This window comes from Mixophyes fleayi, chromosome 10 (genome assembly GCF_038048845.1).
Source record: "Mixophyes fleayi isolate aMixFle1 chromosome 10, aMixFle1.hap1, whole genome shotgun sequence".
NCBI classification, from domain to species: Eukaryota; Metazoa; Chordata; class Amphibia; order Anura; family Limnodynastidae; genus Mixophyes; species Mixophyes fleayi.
In genome coordinates this window covers 78,966,110-78,985,629 of record NC_134411.1, presented here as the reverse complement: position 1 = coordinate 78,985,629, position 19,520 = coordinate 78,966,110, and the positions used below count along the sequence as shown (strand labels likewise).

Below are 19,520 nucleotides of genomic sequence, written 5' to 3'. Positions count from 1 at the left end.
CTTCTTATGCCAGTTCCCTTGGCCGATTCTGGACCCTAAGCCTAAACCTACACCTCTAACACTCATTGTTCCCTCCTCCTTCCCTTCTTTTGTATGTCTCTCTTTTTGTTGAGCTTATTTGTCATGAGACTATTATTCCATGATCTACGTGAACTTGTTTTACGTTGGCTGGTTACATTGCCTGGAGTTCAGGGTTTTCCTTTATTGATGGCACAGAACTAAAGCATAATCTCATGTGCTTTGTTATATTGTGTCCTCTCTATGGCTTCATTATGCTACAGCTCAATAACTTTTGTTTTCTGTTGTTTGTTACTATTGTATGGCATTGGTTTCTATAAACCTTAAAAAAGAAATATAAAAAAAAGCCCTTTAATATTTATTGCAATGGAGTATTTTGACTGCGAAAAAAGTACATTTTACTTTGTACAAATTCATAAGGGTTCTAGGTCCCCAATGTCCCCTATACTGTACCCAGCATGGTATGCTTAGATGCCAATGGAAGTTATTTTCAAATATTGGTTATTGTGTAACATATAAAAAAAAATCAGATTTAGTTCTACTTTAAGACACTTCTTTTATTCATAAAAAAAATATAACCTCTTACCTTGTTCTACACAGGTACCACCCTTCCTTTGGCACAACGTATAATCACGTATGTTGACCCAATTATTGCCTAATATAATGTTTGCTGCATTGTTTGATCACTTCCTCCCTTGATTCAATGTGACGGTTTATAGCCTTAGTGTTTTAGGACTCAATTACTCACTGTACAATAAACATGAGAGGGAATCTTAGGACATTCCAGCATTGTTTAGTCCAGGACAGCCGCTGCCTACTGAGGATGGTCATAATGTTTAAAGAGACGTGTTTATAGTACAAGCTGCGAACAAAATCATATCAAATTCCCCTTATATTGATTGATTCCACTTTGACTGTAACTTCTTTGCATTATTTACATTTTTATTGAAAGACCTATTGTACAAACAAAATAAACATGTAAATAATGTACAATGTCTTCCAGTATGTTGTTAATTGCATAACAAGTACAAACAAGTATAATAATATCAGATTGGGGGATTTTTTTCCCCACTGTTTGTGGCTCAATCCTGACAGAGCGTAAGATCCGGTCGGGGGATGACCTCTGAGGGATGACATAGAAGTGAAAGGGGGAGTGCTGAGCGTACAGACTTGGAAGTGAAGTGCGATGTCTGTACAGCTAAATCTTTGCAATACGACCACTTTAGTGTGTGGGTCTGTCCAGGACCAGAGCAACTTCATGGGGTCCCCTCCATAGCTGTTGGCAGGGGTCATGGGCACAATAGGTTGGTGGCTCCTCTCGCATAGGAAAACTGAGGGTGGGGGGGTAGGGGGGGTTCGTAGTGCCTGCAATGGAAATTCACCCAGCAGTGTGTCAATGTTCTTTGCTATCAAGAGATGTGCACAATATCCTGCTTTCACTACTTAAAGTATTTCTGGTCTGGGTCTTCCTGAACAATGCAGAACTCCCGCACTGGTTCATTGTCTCTAGCCTCCCAACAGCTCCTCTCACAGGTGAAGATGAGAACTGTCCCAAACTCCAGCATCAGGTCTGTAAGATACACAAGCATTAGACGCAGGCAATGCCAAGCAAAGTATCCACTGACCCACATCAGGTGAGTATCTTACCAGCTTCTGTTCCATGCAGCATAGACACAAGAGCTGGCATCAGCTGGAATTCAAACACTCTTTTCCCCCCGCAACGTGTACATGGTAGAGGCTGGGATGCTACATCTGGGGGGCTCATGTATAAGGGCGTTCCATTCCAAGAATATCTGTGGGGGGGGGGGACAGAAGAATTAAGGAACAAGGTTTCTATCAGTGCAAAAATGGACATATAACATAGACATAGCTTATTATTAAATGAAATTAAGAGATGAAATATGCTACTCCTATCTGAAAGGCACAATGACATTACCAAACAATAAAGTGGCCACTTTAACAGATCGTAATATGCTTTAAAGTGAGAGAGCCTGTTTTACTTTGCAGCCCTCAACATGAAGGAAGCACCGTTCATGCCTGCGGAATAATATAATATTTATTTGTAACGAGGTTCACTTGAGGTTTAACTACTGTAATTACTTATTATTAACATTTATTTATATAGCCGCAGCATATTCCTTAGTGCTTCACAATTACAGACAGTGGTGTTTTGTTTGTTCGTCCATCCGAATAGGAAGTTGACAGGGGAGATACAATGGTTAGAATCCTGCCCTGTGAAACAGGCCAGAACTTAGCAGCACAGAGCAGAGCAGCGATTACAGACATCAGCAGGTCAGCTGGATCAGGCGATGTCTGGAAGTAATACTGTATAGTTTAATATAGTTAATTCCCCCCAAATACACATGCATGGAGTTCTTCCTTAGAGGGGTTCTGCACTTATGGTTTTTCCCCCTAACTGAAGTCCCTTTATAGGATATATTAATGAAGGATACTGACATTATAATCACCTAGTGGCTTAGTGGTTAGCACTTCTGCCTTACAGCACTGGGGTCATGAGTTCAATTCCCAAACATGGTCTTATCTGTGTGGAGTTAGTATGTTCTCCCCGTGTTTGCATGGGTTTCCTCCGGGTGCTCCGGTTTCTTCCCACATTCCAATGTGCACGCAACCACCAATTTTTAGTATGACTATGTACCATAAGGGTACATTATCAAGAATCCAGGGTACAGAGGATCTAAAAAAATTGCAAATAAGTGATTCACAAGACTAGAATGGTGTAGTTTATTGTGTGTGTAGTTTAAGTCAGGATTTTACTGATCGTTAGCAGGGCTGGATTAACCATAGGGCTAACTGGGCCACAGCCCAGGGGCCTATGGCATCCAGGGGGCCCTTGAAAGGGCTCAGCAGCAGTATTGATTGGTCGGGGGCGGGGGCGCGATCCGTGCTGCTGAGCACTTTCACTGCGGTCCTTCCCCGGCGCGCTGTAGTCTCCTTACTGAGGAGATCTCGTAAGTCTCACTCTCACGAGATCTCCTCAGTAAAGAGCGTACAGCGTGCCGGAGAAGGAGGTAAGTGCCGGGGGGTGGGGTGGGGGGGGCAGCGCTGGCAGCTAGGATCACTGGGGGGTTGGGGGCGCGGGCAGCTCAGATCACTGTGGGGGGGGGGGGGCCCTCACGGGGGAATGGAGGCCCCCTTAGCCCAGGGACCTCCATTCCCTTAATCCGGCCCTGATCGTTAGACAAGCCAGTCTGTGTAGGAGAGAGAATTATCTGCTTGAGCCGCTGGAAATAAAGGGGGACCCACTAAGTCCACAGAGCAGAGGTAAGTTAGAGATCGGATCTTATTTTAACACATCTAATTCCACCAAAATGTTGTTTTGGGTGGTGTAAAGTTTTAATTGCTTTTATTTGTTTTATTTTTAAACAGGCAGATAAAGCAACTGCAGGAACTTTAGACCATTATATTCCTGTATTGCTCAGGTTTACATTTTGCTTTGTCACCATCAATGGTAACCTTGTGTACGGGGGTGGGGTACGGGATACTGAAGACAGAAATTCCGACACTAGTGACACCGATAGGGTAATCACGACCCCTGTATAAAGTAGGCCTCCTGGAAAAACATTATACAGCGGTCGTGTGTTCCTACTGCCCCCTTAATGGCCTGAATTGAACTGTTGCCCTTACAAGTGACGTTGAGGTCACTGTCGCTACGTGTGTTTGCCAAAATGATTCTATATCACTATTTCAAGATGTCGGAAAGTAGGCGAGTCGTGATTACCCCATCGGTGTAACTAGTGTGGGAATTTCTGCCTTTGGTTTAATGATTACCACCGGTGTAAGGACATGTAAGTCAGACTGTGTCAGTCTCTCTGGTTAATAACCTGAGGATCTGCTGTTGGCATGGGGAGATCTTCTTCAGGAACTTGTAAAACACACTGTTGCGATTCTGCAGGTCGCTCTTCTCATACTTCTCGCCCTCTCCTTTCCCCTCAAAGCTGCAGGAGAAACATTACATTCACAATTTAGCAAGGATTAAACTGTAGCGGTTTGTATTCTGAAAAACTAACACACTGTATATCAATACAGCAACATTGTCATTGTTGCCGTGACTTAAGGCGTAAAATTATTACAATAATTATTTACATATATTGGGTACCTGCTGGCATGTTGCCTGCCTTCAGCAATCACCGATATGCAGCCTTGCAGCGACAACAGATTAGACATCGCTGCTTTCTGCACAGGTTTCAGAAACCAACACAGGGTCTGGGGTCCAAGTCAGTTTTCCATGTGTTGTTACAGTACTAATCGGGGGCAAACGCAGGATTTGTAGAAGGGGGTTTCCACACCACGCCGCCAGTGGGCGTGACCAGCATGCATGGAGGCGTGGCTAGAATTTTAGACAGTGCTTGGCTGCTCTCCAACTCTTCCTATCACCATAATATACATGGGCAATGCTGCGTGCACTACTGTTAGGTGCACGCAGATCTCCCTTTTCAAGCAGAGCCGTGCGACGTTGGAGCAGGGTCCAGCTACCTCAATTAGACAGTGTCCCAGGCTTGGAGGGGGGTTTCCAGGCACTAGGAACCCCCACCCCCCTTCCCCTCGGTTTGCCTATGCTAATAGCTCAGCTATTTTGATAACCTTTAAACCTTTGAGACGGCTGGGAAGTTATTAGCCAAAAGTGACCTTCTGCTACTCCAAAATGGCGAGATAATCTCCAATTATAATATGGCTTCCTGTCCATTCTCTGTGTGAAGCAGCCAGAATCTACTTAAAAAAAAAAAAAATCGCTTTCATGGATGAAATTAGCATAATACGCTCATTTGGGAGAAGAGAGTTTACCGCTAAATGAAAAAACTAACGAAGACCTATGAAATGATACATTGACGATAATGCTTCCCTGAAAACATCAGGAAAGTTGTTTTCATCTGCAAACCTGAGCATGATGGTGACACTGTTCCTAAGTGTATCCAAAACAAATACAACCTCCCAAACTACTTAAAAACAAGTACAAATAATGCAACGTAAAATTATATAAAATTTGAATTTAATTTTAAATTAAAAAGTGTCAATGGTAACAGTTGCCGCCAGTAGGATCCAATGGGGAGCCGGGAATGCTGTTACCATGAAAGAATTTTAGGGCAGCACTGTGGTTCCCTCACTATGCTGGGGTCACGGGTTTAACCAGGGCACCTGTATGTTCTGTTTGTGCATGGGGCTTCCTCCCACACCCCAAAAGCATAATGGTAGGTTAATTGGTATCTGACCAAAATGATTCTGGTGTGTCTATGTGTGGTAGGGTATACAGTCTGTAAGCTCCACTACGGCAGGGACGGATGTGAATGATTGAAGTGCTGCATAATATCTATATAAGAAATGTAATAATAATGAATGTAGTGAATTGTAGCTCAACCAATAAGAGGACCCTCTGTCTGTGACCTCACCTCTCCAGATCCTCCATTAAGGTTTCCTCTCGCTGCTCGTACTCTCGTAGAAGTCGCCGAGCGTGATCCAGATCCGTGTCGCACTCACAATCTTCCTCCTCTGCCACAGCCATATAATAAGATTGAAATACAGGGTGGCAAGACTGTACCGGCTCCGAAGTGTCAGTGAGCGACAGGCTTTGGAGCTGTGACCTCCAGTCGGTCTGCAGGGGCACTGAAGGGTCACTGGTGATGAGGGTCACAGAGGGTGTCGTATATGGTTCGTCATCATCAGACCCCCAATTATCAGCATCTTCACACCAATCTGCAGCTGACGTCTTATCCTGCATAAAATAGTGAGCATTCAATAAGCAATGCCATCACTTCCATTAATATTATACATATAGATAGATACACACACGAAGATCTGCTGCAATACCTGCTGTGACAAGGTCTGTGTGATCTTTGACTTATATCCCACAAGGCTCTGGGATCGTAATGCCACCCAGCTGCAGGCGTAAGAGGGAGAGAAAAGGAGATTACACAAAATCTAGGAGATATTGACATTACTGCTGTATTTTAACTTTCATGTAAAGATTAATTCAATTTCCACTTTGGAGACAAAAAAAGGATATTAATGATATTGTGATGATGAGGGGGTTAATGGAGAATGATGAGAAATGTTGGGCAGCATGGTGGCTTAGTGCCTCTGCCTCACAACACTGGGGTCATGAGTTCGATTCCCGACCATGGAGGTGTTTGTATGTTCTCCCCGTGTTGCGTGGGTTTCCTCCGGGTGCTCCGGTTTCACTCCCACACTGCAAAAACATACTGGTAGGTTAATTGGCTGCTATCAAACTGACCCTAGTCTGTCTATGTGTGTATGTATGTTAGGGAATTTAGACAGTAAGCTCCAATGGGGCAGGGACTGATGTGAGCGAGTTCTCGGTACAGCGCTGCGGAATTAGTGGCGCTATATAAATAGCTGATGATTAATGAGGAGGAGCAGTTAATTGATTAATGGAAAAAAGCCACGCCCCCTTCTTTGGGATAGGAGACCTGCTATGGATATAGCAGAGTCCTGTTTATCAATTCACCAAGAAACACTAAACCTAAAACACAAGTTGCCTTATATAAAAGAGCCAGTGTAATTATGTAAGGTAATGTATTTATCTAACGTAAAACATTAAAGGTATGTACATCAGCTGCTACAACTCCCATAATCTGATCCTCACTTCACTGTAACTTGTGCGTCACATCTGTATGTAGCTAACAGGAACTTATCGTCTACTGTTATGACCTGTGTAAGACCACTGATCAATGAAGCATCATTCTGACCAATTAGCACAGCTGTAACTAGTTTGTATTCATCCCAACTATATGTTATCACTCTAAGGGGAGACGTGTTGGGATGTGACCTGGTGAGGTTTTTCCATATTTTCTGCTCTCCATGGAATAAGCTTCATTGCAGCTTACAGGTCAAATACCCTACCACGCAAACACACTCATTTCTATTTGTTTAGAAGCCAATTAACCTACCATTACTACATCATTGAGACAACTAACAGTATATGTTTTCTCTTGTTTTAACCTTCTTTCCTGTCTTAATACCACAAAGAAGACAACCAAAGCTTTCAGGGCACAGACTGTCTGGTTATTAATATAAATAATGGAAATCTCCCCGCAGGCCCACATCAATACATCATTATTAATATATAGGGCAGCAGGTAAGGAATGCTCACATAAACATATGTAAAAGTTTGAGGCTGCGTTTAAGGCGTATGCTGTTATCACCAAAGTTGTAAATATGTAAATTAAATAAAAAAAATACATTAGCTTTTTCAAGTAAGTGGTTCCCAGTGTGCTGGCTTTCTTACAGCGCACCCTTGTGGAAGGGCCGCTTATCATCCAGACTTCATTACTTACAGCTAGTATGTTAGAGTGGTCTTTGATCAGTCGGGGAAGGTAATGCTGGCATTCAGCTGAACATGCTGGCCAATGGACATGGAGCTGTATGAGCTGGGCATGAGGGTATAACACTGACCTGTGGTTGGCATGCCACACATGGAATGTATGTAATAGACATGGACTGTTATGATAGCATTGGGCAGCAATGGACATGACAGTGTGCATACTATGTATGTAATGGGCATGAGATTATTATGCTGGCATAGGGCCACAAATTGGGGAAATTAGCAATACAAATTATAGGCCGGTATGTAAAAATTGCTTTTACTGTGATGGGCATGGGGCTGCAGGTTGTGGGTGTTATGCATGAAAATAGGATTTTTGTACTTACTGTAAAATCTCTCTCTCTGAACACGAGTTGGGGGACACTGCTCACCTTGGGGTATAGAGGGTGCTGTGGTAGTAATGGCACTAAAAAAACTTGTCTAGCCTGCTCCCCTCCCCTCCCCTCTATGCCCCCTCCACAGGAAGAGCTCAGTTTATATACTAACCAAGCCAAAACACAGCAGAGTTACTAGGCAATAGTGTACTAGAGATAGTAGGAATACTACTGCCTAGTAACTCTGCTGAAATAGTCTTATGGGATTGGACAATACAATCAATGTCCAATAAAATACTATGGGGGGTATTCAATTGTTAGCGAGATTCCCGGAAAACGAGCGCTCTAAAAATATTAGCGTTAATACAGTAATTACTCGCAGCTCCCTGAGCTGCGAGATGAAATTCAGCTAGTAAACTACCGCGCATATTACCGTATTAACGCTAATATTTTTTGAGCACTCGTTTTTCCGGGGATCTCGCTAACAATTGAATACCCCCTTATGACTCCCATCATGAAGATAGTGATCTTTTCAATCCCTAAGAATTTAATTCATGCTGCTAACTGACTTTATACTGTAGACCAATTACCAACATATATTAACTACTCCAAACGATATGAGCCTTGATCATTAGTGACCAGCCCCTTCACCGGGCCCATTTTTATTCACTTTTTCACTCTCTTATATTTTAATATTTCGCTCTATTCTGACAATTCATGAGTGTTCCTTTAGAATATCAATAAAAGTTACGTTTTAACTGCGTTATGTTTGGTAGAGGACTGGAGTGCTTTGAGTGCAACCCTCGCGCCTCTCTCTTTCTACAAGATCCACGGCAGCATCGAAGTGGAGGGTAAAGATACACCAACTTGAAGTTCCAGTGTACCGTCATGGTGTCCACTAAGAACGCCCGAGGGTCTCTTGACCTGGCACAATACCTTTCTACCTTGCGGTTGTGCCACGAGGCCATGTCTGGTCTCTTGACCTGACACAATACCTTTCTACCTTGCGGTTGTGCCACGAGGCCATCATGTCTATCTCTGGCCGACCTCACCGGAGGACTATTTTAGAAAACGACCATTCGTCTTGGTGAAGGACATGCCGACTTAAGCAGTCGGCCTCCCAGTTGTCCACCACCTGAAATGAACACCACTGAAACTGCAGGAACCTGTTGTTCCTCTCATTTCATGATCTTTGACACTTCCTTAATGGCAAGAGGACTCCTTGTCCCTCCCCTAACCACTCCCACTTAACTCTTTGCTGGCCCGCACAGAATTCACAAAAAAAACATACATTTGTAATTGCAGACAAAAAAACACACACATCAGAACCTGGTGGGGACTGCACTCCAGCGACAGCTCCCCCCAGCATAATATGCCCCACTACCTGTTTGCACCGTAACTTCTCCTCCAAATGCCGGCTGGGCAACTGGATCGCAAGGAGCTCAGCCTCCACAGCAGTCACGGGCGACCGGAGCATGCTGCCGTGGCTCCAGGGGCGGCCCGCATCGCCTCCCTGGAAGCGGCTGGATCCTGGACACTACCGGATTGCCAGGTGACCCTTTTCCCAGCCCTACATAAATCAGGGGGAAGGGGGGGGTAAGGCGCCTCAGGCGCTCTCCCTGAAGTAGCCGTGGTGATCACCTAGCTATCTATAAAAAAACATAAAAAAGCTCTAAGACTAGACTAAAAGTGCCCTGCTACGTAGGCACTAAAAAAAAAATCTGAGCTCTTCCTGTGGAGGGAGGATAGAGGGGAGGGGAGCAGGCTAAACAAGTTCTTTGGTGCCATTACTCTTACAGCGCTCTCCATACCCCAAGGTGAGCGGTGTCCCCCAACTAGTGTGAAAGAGAAATGGTAAATTATCTTAACTTCACTGGTGCCAGCCTGTCTAAGTAATTGTAGGTCGCTGGTCATGAAAGTGGGACTTGCAGGCTGAAGCAGTAACGTTGATAGAGTTGCTGGAGGACTTTTGGCATACACAGAGCTCAATCTTAGTGGCTTCAAGGCAATGATTATAATTCCTATGGCCAGCCAATAAAAAAAAAAATTAACATCCAGGTTGATTCTGCCAGGATCCATCCATAATGTTTCTATATTAGCAGGATGCTGCCATAAATACATTTAGTAAGTTCCTTCTCTGGGTAAAGGGGGAGGGCAGTAGATCTGGGACTCTGCTATGACTGAACAATCTGTCTATAATATATTAGATTGTTTACCCTGATGTGTCTGATGGTTCTGGTCCGGCCACAGTGACACTGGCAGACCGTGTAAGGCTCTCTGTGCCCAACATTCCCTTTTTTTGGGACGTTGCTCGTGGATCAATAGGATCTGTGCACTGCCCACTGTCTGGCGACAATAGAGGTGATAGACACAATTGCTGTCAACTCCTCAGTGTACAGTGGTCCGCCGTACTAGATTACCCTGACAACTCATCTGGCACGTACATGTTGCCAGTAGAGCTCACTGATAGTCCTGAATGACTTCCACAGTGATATAAAACGGTCAGGAGAATCAGAAGAGGATCCAGTAACTGGTAAATTGCTAAAGTGTGAGTTTAAGCTGGGGTGAAAAAAGGGAATTGGGTTACCCTATGCAACTTGTGGCTGGAAGGGAGCGTTATCTCTTCCACAGGAGGCTGGTAATTTAGGAGTGGTGGTATCTGTGCAGCACATGGCTCGTTATTGGTCTAGAGGAAGTGGGAAGGCCATGGGGGAGTGTCTGGCAACTGGTGGATTTCTCAACAATGGGGAGTATATGACTATTAATAGTTGTTTATCTCAGTGCAACATAATACAGGCCGCTGACCCTCAGGGGACAGATCTGGCCATACATAAATATGTATGGCCAGATCTGAGAGGACCGAACGTTCAGCAGAGTAACATTAATGCGGTCTGACAATTACCTCATACCCAGATGCTGTCACAGTCTGACCACATCTACCATCCATCTCCTCTGATGGCTCCCCTGCACCCATATTGTGGCTGCTGCAGTGTACAAGAGAATGTAGTGTAGGAAAGTGATATGAGAGAGCATGTGGACTGCCCTGGCACACTGTCACCTACTGGACAGGTGGCATATACAACCCTGCTATCAGTTATTTTATGCAAGACTAATTGTATTGTAGATTTAGTGGCCATTTAACTGTCTATGTTTCCTACTGGTTTCTTACCTCTCAGGCTTTCCCCAGCATGACTTCTTACCGCATGCAAAGACATGGATGACGCGGTGGTACTGTGAACCCTCTAGGGGGCAGTATACTTGGACTACATGACAGAGGACTGCAGAACACAGAGGACATGAAGGAAAGAGAATGGTGAAGTATGGTGGGGAGTCCTGTCAAAGAAAAACATCAATGAATGGTAGATTTTACAGTCCTACAACTGTTAATGTATGCAGAAGACATTATGCTTCATGCATACTCATATATACAGATATTAGGTCATTGAATAGAGAAAGTTGAAAGGTTTGCACAATTTAAAAGGTAAATATGAAATGGCAGGCATGCTAGCATGTCTTCATTGCTGAGCAAAGCCCTAAACAGACCTCTAAACTCACAATAAAATATTCATACACCTATAAATAAAAGTTAGCCTACCATGACACAACTTGAAATCTTGGGCATTGCATTTAATATGCAGTCGTGGGAAAGCTATAGACTGAGAGATCCATTACTGAAATTGATCGGATCATTATCAGCCAGATTGGGAAACGCAGTCAGAAAACGACCGCTATCGGACCCGTGTGTGGCCTTCTTCTGACCGTACTAAGAGGCCCGAGTAAGACTGAACCAGAACAGTCTGCTCAGCCCGTGTGCCAAACAACCAGGTCTAGTCCGATTTGGCACCCATGTGTTTGGCCAAATTGGACACGGAGTCCGTCATTCTCAGCTCGGGCTAAATGTGCCTGTGTGCGGCCAACTTAAGTCATATTTTACTCTTAGTAGTTCTGAAACCTCTCATATTAAAAGTATTTCACTGGCTAATGTGATGTCACAGCAGCAATAACAGCAAACAAAGACACAATCAAACACGTTGTATAAAAGTCTTGATCACTTCTAGTATTTTCATATACGTACCCCCAAGCTGCCTGTCCCTGTTGAAAACCAGGATTTATTAGACACACATTGTGGCCAAATCTGCCATATACTTTGAGGTTCACTGACCAATCTGTCAAATCTGACATGACAGCAAAGAAAACCTCTGTTCCAGTTGGCCGATGACCCCATGTATATGCTGATCCTTCACTTGTATAACACTTTTCATTTTCAACCACTGATGTTTTCATTTGTTCCTGGTTAAAGGGCTTTACTTTCTGATTTCCCGAGATCCCCGCCATAAACATAGTTCTGTTGTTATTGTAATGAAACTGACAAACACAAAGCCCTCGGATCTCACCGGCAGACCCCCAATCTTGCTGGTGTCCCATGATGACCCTGTGTCCCCTAGTATTGCATCTTTAAATCCAAGCAGCACCCGCTGCTCCTGGGAAGGAGCCTGTGCCATCCCCTCAGAGGGGGCAAAGCACACACTTGCCAGGGAGGCAGTACCACCTGTGTTTCATGAGCTGTAAGATGAGAGTACCCTGTGCGGAAATAAACGCAACAATTATCAGCAAAAAAACAGTAATGGGCATTAACATGTAATGTACAGAAATGACAATTGACAAATTTCCATATGTAAATGTCTAAAAGATACACAGATAGCCCACTAAGCACTTGTGCTTTACCGCTTCCTGCCCACCCTTACCCTCCACCCAGCCACACACGTCTGCCAACTGCACACACACACACCTAGAGAATACAGCCACGAACTGCAGGCTTTCAGTCACAACCTGCCCAATGCCTTCAACAGGCTTGTCAGGTGACCCATTAAACGCCAGACTCAAATCTGCACTGCGGTCACTTCACGAAGATGCTTAAGGTTTCATTGTGCCCCAACTTTTCCCAGGTGAGTCCTACTTTTAATTATTTTTTTTTATCATCAGACACCCTTATCTCACAATGCATTTCTACATTAAACTTCTGATGCATCTGGACTAACTAACTACCGACTGCTTGTTTGTACCTGCACAGTGGAACATATATGTGATGTATAGTTTAGACCTATTCCTCTCTACAGGCTGCAAGCACTTTCAGGGGGTTGTTTTCCGCCCTTAATATTTACATTAGACAAATAAAAATGGAAAATATAAATGTAGTGTTAAAGTCAGTTTTATAGTGCAATATTTTTGGCTAAAAAAAAAATACACAATAGGGGATATTACTGAACAGAATTTAGAATTTTACACATATTGGGAGGTCTGTTTTCTTTTTGTCAATTCGTGAAAGATGTCATTATATAGGATGACAGCGTGATATAAAGCATACAGAACGTTTTACTTCAAATTTGCTGTGAAATGTCCCTAGACAATTCCAGCTCAGATTTATAGAGGTGCACTTTCCCGAGTGACACTCACTTCCACAAATGCCACAGTGGGGCAGCTCCAATTGATCCACCTATAGCTTTATGATGTCAAATAGCTCTTACAATAAATTGCTAAGATAAAAGATTCAGAGTAATTAACGATCAGTTAAACCGGATTTTCATGTGAAATTGGAATTTTATGAGAAATAATGCCAGGCTGCAGCAAGGCCTGTTAATCACATAACATGTAACGAGCTGTCAGCGTCACACAACCCGTAAGAACACATATGCCTCACTCTGTCATTTATATAACTAAATCAGTTAGTGCACTATTCAATAAATTGTCTTTAGCAGCAAGTAACCTACAATACATATACAAATATTTACGTCTGTAATAACAGTGTATTTTGCAATCTCATTCTTCATGTTTACACATTTGGGGGTATATTTACTAAACTGCGGGTTTGAAAAAGTGGAGATGTTTCCTATAGCAACCAATCAGATTCTAGCTGTCATTTATTTAGTGCATTCTACAAAATTACAGCTAGAATCTGATTGGTTGCTATAGGCAACATCTCCACTATTTCAAACCCAAAGTTTAGTAAATATACCCCTTGATGATAAAACAGAGCTACCACCATTCCTCCTATCAAACCCTTCATGAAGTTCACCTTATGAGGTATTATCGAATACCCACCTTCCAAGCCTGCTACCCTGGATTCACCCTGAACTCTTCTCCCTCCTATTCAGTTTAATGAAGTCATACTGCTTCCCCTTGAGTAACACTGCCTGAATACATCCCTTCCTTTTCCAAATGTCACCAGGACAATCTATTTCTCCTCTCCTTCTTGAACCTCCAAAATAACATGCAAAGTCCTTTCTCTTTCCCAAGCCCTCCATCATTTTGCTCCAAGATCGCTGATCTAACCTCTACCTCTCTGTTCCCTTTCTTCTACACTCTTATAACAGCTTCTCACCAACTCCTCTAGTGCTGCACCTCTGCTATGGAATGCCTGCATCATGTCCTTCTAACAACCTAAGATCCACCTGTCTGATAAGGCCTGTGTTACCTCTGCCACTGAACTCTTAACAATATCTCTCTAGTGTTTCTACACCACCTCTAAGGGAGCAATTTTATACCGCACATTCCCTAACCAGGCCTTGGGTCTAGAATGTATTGCCTATTATTAGAGTGTACGGTCTGAAGAACCGGGCCCTCTCAATCGTTTGTGTTAGCAATTGTAAGGCTAGGTACACACTGGAGAATCGTCCGACCAATCTGTAATCTACAATGATTTTTCCTACGACTGAAGGTCCGACCAGTCGGGCAATTTATGCATACGCACTGACATAATCTGTGCTCTTCATCTGGTCCTATAGTCGTTTAGAGAATGACAGCACAATATGCATTCATTCATTCCTGTCACACTGATTAACCGCCTTGTTATAGCTATCCACATGTCATAACGACTTTTGTTAGCTTCTTTGACTCAAACGAAATATTCTGAACGAACAAATTATTCCATCTACAGCACTCTCTACATTCAGTCACCAGGACACGTTCATTGCCAGCATCGGCTGAAAAGACCATGAGTCTGTAAACTCTATAGAGATCATGATCGTGAGGGCATACATACTACATGATGGGAAAGTGATTGGAAGGAGATTATGAAACAGTATAACCCACCAAATGAAACGACAATCGGCACTTTGAAATGACTGTCGTTCATCGTGTAAGTATCCGCACTAACACAATATGCGGGCAAGCGGTCGTTTAGCGTGTGATTGGCCCGATCAGCTGAAAAACCTCCAGTGTGTACCAAGTTAGATTGTATTTATATGTCACCATCCGCAATCTTCCAGTGTGTAATGTAATAGAATATAGCTGGGCATAGGCAAACCAAGGGGGGGGGGGGTGTTGGGGGTTGGTTTCTAGTGCCTGGAAACCCCCCCTCCAAGCCTGGGGCACTGTAAAATTGATGTGGCTGGACCCTGCCCCTGCTTCACACGGCTCTGCTCAAAAAGGTAGAGCTGTGTGCACCTAACAGTAGTGCACGCAGCATTGCCCGTGTATATTATGGGGAGAGGAAGAGTTGGAGAACAGCCAAGTACTGTCTAATATTATAACCACGTCCCCCCATGTATGCTGGCCACGTCCACTGGTGGCGTGGTGTGGAAGCTCCCCTCTACAAATCCTGCGTTTGCCCCTGCTGGGGCTTTATAGTGTACATCAGGCCTGTCCAACCTGCGGCCCTCCAGATGTTGTGAAACTACAAGTCCCAGCATGCCCTTCCAGCTATCAACAGGTTGTCTACTGGCAAAGCATGCTGGGGCTTGTAGTTTCACAACACCTGGAGGGCCGCATGTTGGACAGGCCTGGTGTACATCAATGTTATGATTAATAACCAGGTATTCATCTGTCTGTGTCTAATATCCACAACTCCTAATGAGAACTCAGATATAAACAGGATAGACTTCATGAAAAATAATTTCTTCCTAACCGGTTATCAGGCACATGAGCTGGTTACCTGCAGTTGTGCTGCACTATCAGTTCATCTCCAGCTTCTTATGCCTGACAGTACCCGTATGTAGAGTGACAGGCCTCTCCTAGTACATGTGCTATGTGTAGCGGGTCAAACAAACCCGAGGCAACCTAACCTGATGTTGCCCGTACAACTCGCAGCCTCTCTGAATTGGAGGCGCGCTGACAAATACCACCAGTTACTCCTTGACTGACTGCAGACCAGCCTATCAGATTCGTGGCCGCGCCACCAATGAGCGGCGGCATGTAAACGAGCTTCCTGCAGGTCACAGAATGTCAGAAAAGAAGGCGGGGCGTACTATTAACCCCTGCACCACTGGAGGTTAGCAGATGTAGTATTACAGCTGGAGAGGAAACATGGACGTCTGTTGTGATAAATGACAAACTCATCACTGTTTGGTTTCAGAATGCACTGAGTTGGTGCAGTCACTAAACATCCTGCTCTTATCAGACAGCATCGGGACTACACACATTAGCTGTATAAAGCATATACAAAGGAATAGGTCATTAGTCACCTTAAGATGCAAACAGCCCTTCACAATACATGTGTCATCTTACTTCAGCACTACAGAAATTATAGGGAGCTGTGATTATGACAAAGTAAAATTATTATTAAACTTTGTTTTGATTTTCAATAAATATTTAAAAACATATATATCTATAGACTGTGCCATATACATCTGTAGAAAATACCATACACTACCATACACATCTATAGACTATGCCATATATATCTGTAAATATGCTATATACATCTGTAGAATATGCCATACACATCTGTAGAATATACCATACACATCTATAGACTGCCATACACATCTGTAGAATATACCATACACATCGATAGACTGCCATACACATCTGTAGAATATACCATACACATCTATAGACGTGGAATATACCATACACATCTATAGACTGCCATACACATCTGTGGAATATACCATACACATCTGTAGAATATACCATACACATCTATAGACTGCCATACACATCTGTAGAATATACCATACACATCTATAGACTGCCATACACATCTATAGACTGCCATACACATCTGTAGAATATACCATACACATCTATAGACTGCCATACACATCTATAGACTGCCATACACATCTGTAGAATATACCATACACATCTATAGACTGCCATACACATCTATGGAATATACCATACACCTCTATAGACTGCCATACACATCTGTAGAATATACCATACACATCTATAGACTGCCATACACATCTGTAGAATATACCATACACATCTATAGACTGCCATACACATCTGTAGAATATACCATACACATCTATAGACTGCCATACACATCTGTGGAATATACCATACACATCTATAGACTGCCATACACATCTGTAGAATATACCATACACTTCTATAGACGTGGAATATACCATACACATCTATAGACTGCCATACACATCTGTGGAATATACCATACACATCTATAGACTGCCATACACATCTGTGGAATATACCATACACATCTGTAGAATATACCATACACATCTATAGACTGCCATATACATCTGTAGAATATACCATACACATCTATAGACTGCCATACACATCTGTGGACTATACCATACACATCTATAGACTGCCATACACATCTGTGGAATATACCATACACATCTGTAGAATACACCATACACATCTATAGACTGCCATACACATCTGTGGAATATACCATACACATCTATAGACTGCCATACACATCTGTAGAATATACCATACACATCTATAGACTGCCATACACATCTGTGGAATATACCATACACATCTATAGACTTACATAATACAGCTATAAAATATGCCATATATATCTGTAGAATATACTATACACAGCTGTAGACTGTCATATACATCTGTAGAATATACCATACACATCTATAGACTGCCATACACATCTGTAGAATATACCATACACATCTATAGACTTTCATAATACAGCTATAAAATATGCCATATATATATGTAGAATATACTATACACAGCTGTAGACTGTGATATACATCGGTGAATATGCTATACACATCTGTAGAATATACCATATATATCTGTAGAATATACCATTCACATATGTAGTCTATGTCATACACACTTGTAGAATATGCCATACATATCTATAGAATGTCATACACATCTGTAGAATATGCCATATACATGTGTAATCTGTAGAATATACTATACACATCTGTAAAATATGTCATACATATACTGTATGTAGAATATGCCATATACATTTGTAATCTGTAGACTATGTCATATACATCTGTAGAATATACCATACACATCTGTAGAATATACCATACATATCTGTAGAATATACCATACACATCTGTAGAATATACCATACACATCTGTAGAATATACCATGGCATACACATCTGTAGAATATACCATACACATCTGTAGAATATACCATACACATCTGTAGAATATACCATGGCATACACATCTGTAGAATATACCATACATATCTGTAGAATACACCATACACATCTGTAGATTATACCATACATATCTGTAGAATATGCCATATACATTTGTAATTTGTAGACTATGCCATGAAAGGTCTAAGTATTGTAGAACAGAGTGCAGGAAAGGGGGATTAATCTGCAGTCCCCCCTGCAGGGTGATGTGAAGACATCTCTGCTAGTTTAGTATGTGACCTTCCAGTCATGCCCATGGGATACCATACCAGCTGGTGCTTCATATTGGTGCTGACAGTCTGCTAGGACGGATGCTGACAGAGGGACATGTTTAGTTTTGTGTTTCCTGGTCTCCGCGGCAGTGTCAGAGTTAAGTGGGCGGGCGGCTGGTTATTGCATGTCACTGGCCGGGGTGTGAACTGCATGCCAGGTCGGAAGAGCTAACACTCTGCTGGGGATTGGGGATAACAGGTAAACGCTCCAGTTATGTGGGTATGTCAGCCATATTAATGTTGTGACCATTACACTGTGACAGCAGAGGACTTTGGGGGTACTCTTGTTATATGTTATGTACTATTTGGAAATAAACAGGAAGGCTGGTGTCACACCTGCGTTATAAAAGCAGCGAACTCCTGATGTTAGCAAACGCTCAAGTTTGTTAAGAGCGTTTTCCTGGGCGTTTCTGAGCGTTTTTATAGTTGTGATGGGAAACTCTGTTGTTTTGTGGAATAGGCTACAGCTTTGTACATTCATTTCAATGGACATGTACCCCAGAACCTTTTTTTACTGCTAGGGAATGATGCCATAGGTTGAATTTGTTAGGGAGGTGTCACAGAGACACTTTACACTCAATTGGGGCAATTCAGTCACCTTCAAAGTCCCATTGGAGCATCATATGATGTGCCCCTGTGCACATTTGTGGGTATCTTGTTAATACATTTTGGTACCCTAATTTTCCTCACGGCCTCTGATAGGACTTTTTCCTACTGTACAGCGCCGCACAGCACTGTAGCGCCTTACAAATCTACGATAATAATAATTGAATTGCCCCAAGCACAGTATCTAATACTTACCTACTCTCCTGGATTTTCCGCGAGTCTCCTGGATTTCGGGGAGTCCTCCCGCACTCCCAGAAAAGTAAGCAACCTCACGGACACTTGTGGAGGCGGCCTCGCCATTCAATGCTGCAAATTTAGGGGGTTCTTTATAATACGGGGCTATGGTGACGCGACAGTGTCACCCACGGCCCCCTACACTTGACACATGATCTGTCGGATCGTCTAATCTCTCGGAGGACAGGTCTTAAAAGTTGGCATGTATGCAGTATGTTTTTGCTCCTGATTTAAATCAAACATTGCTTTAAGAAAAACGGAGAGGCTGTCACACAAGCACTTTAGTCGCCCAAGTGGTTTTTAAGACACTGGCAGCAATGTT

At 43.0% G+C, this 19,520-nt stretch overlaps 2 protein-coding genes across 6 annotated transcripts in view; one reads left to right on the top strand and one right to left on the bottom strand.

The window, feature by feature from the left end:
* Positions 1 to 939: 939 nt before the first annotated feature.
* PDCD2L (programmed cell death 2 like) lies at positions 940 to 18,456 on the bottom strand. 4 transcript variants are annotated; one of them, XM_075188954.1, is made up of 9 exons: positions 18,356 to 18,448; positions 16,149 to 16,217; positions 12,084 to 12,270; positions 10,859 to 11,022; positions 5,842 to 5,911; positions 5,424 to 5,746; positions 3,861 to 3,974; positions 1,666 to 1,811; positions 940 to 1,588 (listed from the first exon to the last, which is right to left on the bottom strand). In XM_075188954.1, exons 3-9 carry the CDS (start codon positions 12,189 to 12,191, stop codon positions 1,458 to 1,460), a joined length of 1,056 nt encoding a protein of 351 aa, XP_075045055.1. In that variant the 5' UTR covers positions 12,192 to 12,270; positions 16,149 to 16,217; positions 18,356 to 18,448; the 3' UTR covers positions 940 to 1,457. The 4 variants fall into 4 exon arrangements, with proteins under 4 accessions (XP_075045055.1, XP_075045054.1, XP_075045053.1 ...); XM_075188953.1 differs by having other exon boundaries at positions 16,149 to 16,198; positions 18,356 to 18,442; XM_075188952.1 differs by lacking the exon at positions 16,149 to 16,217 and having other exon boundaries at positions 18,356 to 18,456.
* Positions 12,515 to 19,520, top strand: part of TRADD (TNFRSF1A associated via death domain) — a 30,581-nt gene continuing 23,575 nt past the window's right edge. The window contains exon 1 of one of the 2 annotated variants that reach the window (XM_075188956.1): positions 12,515 to 12,635. In XM_075188956.1, the coding sequence (XP_075045057.1) occupies positions 12,600 to 12,635 (36 nt within the window). In that variant the 5' untranslated portion in view covers positions 12,515 to 12,599. Of the gene's footprint in view, positions 12,636 to 18,495; positions 18,558 to 19,520 lie in introns of those variants that run through there. The other variant, XM_075188957.1, reaches the window with a different exon arrangement.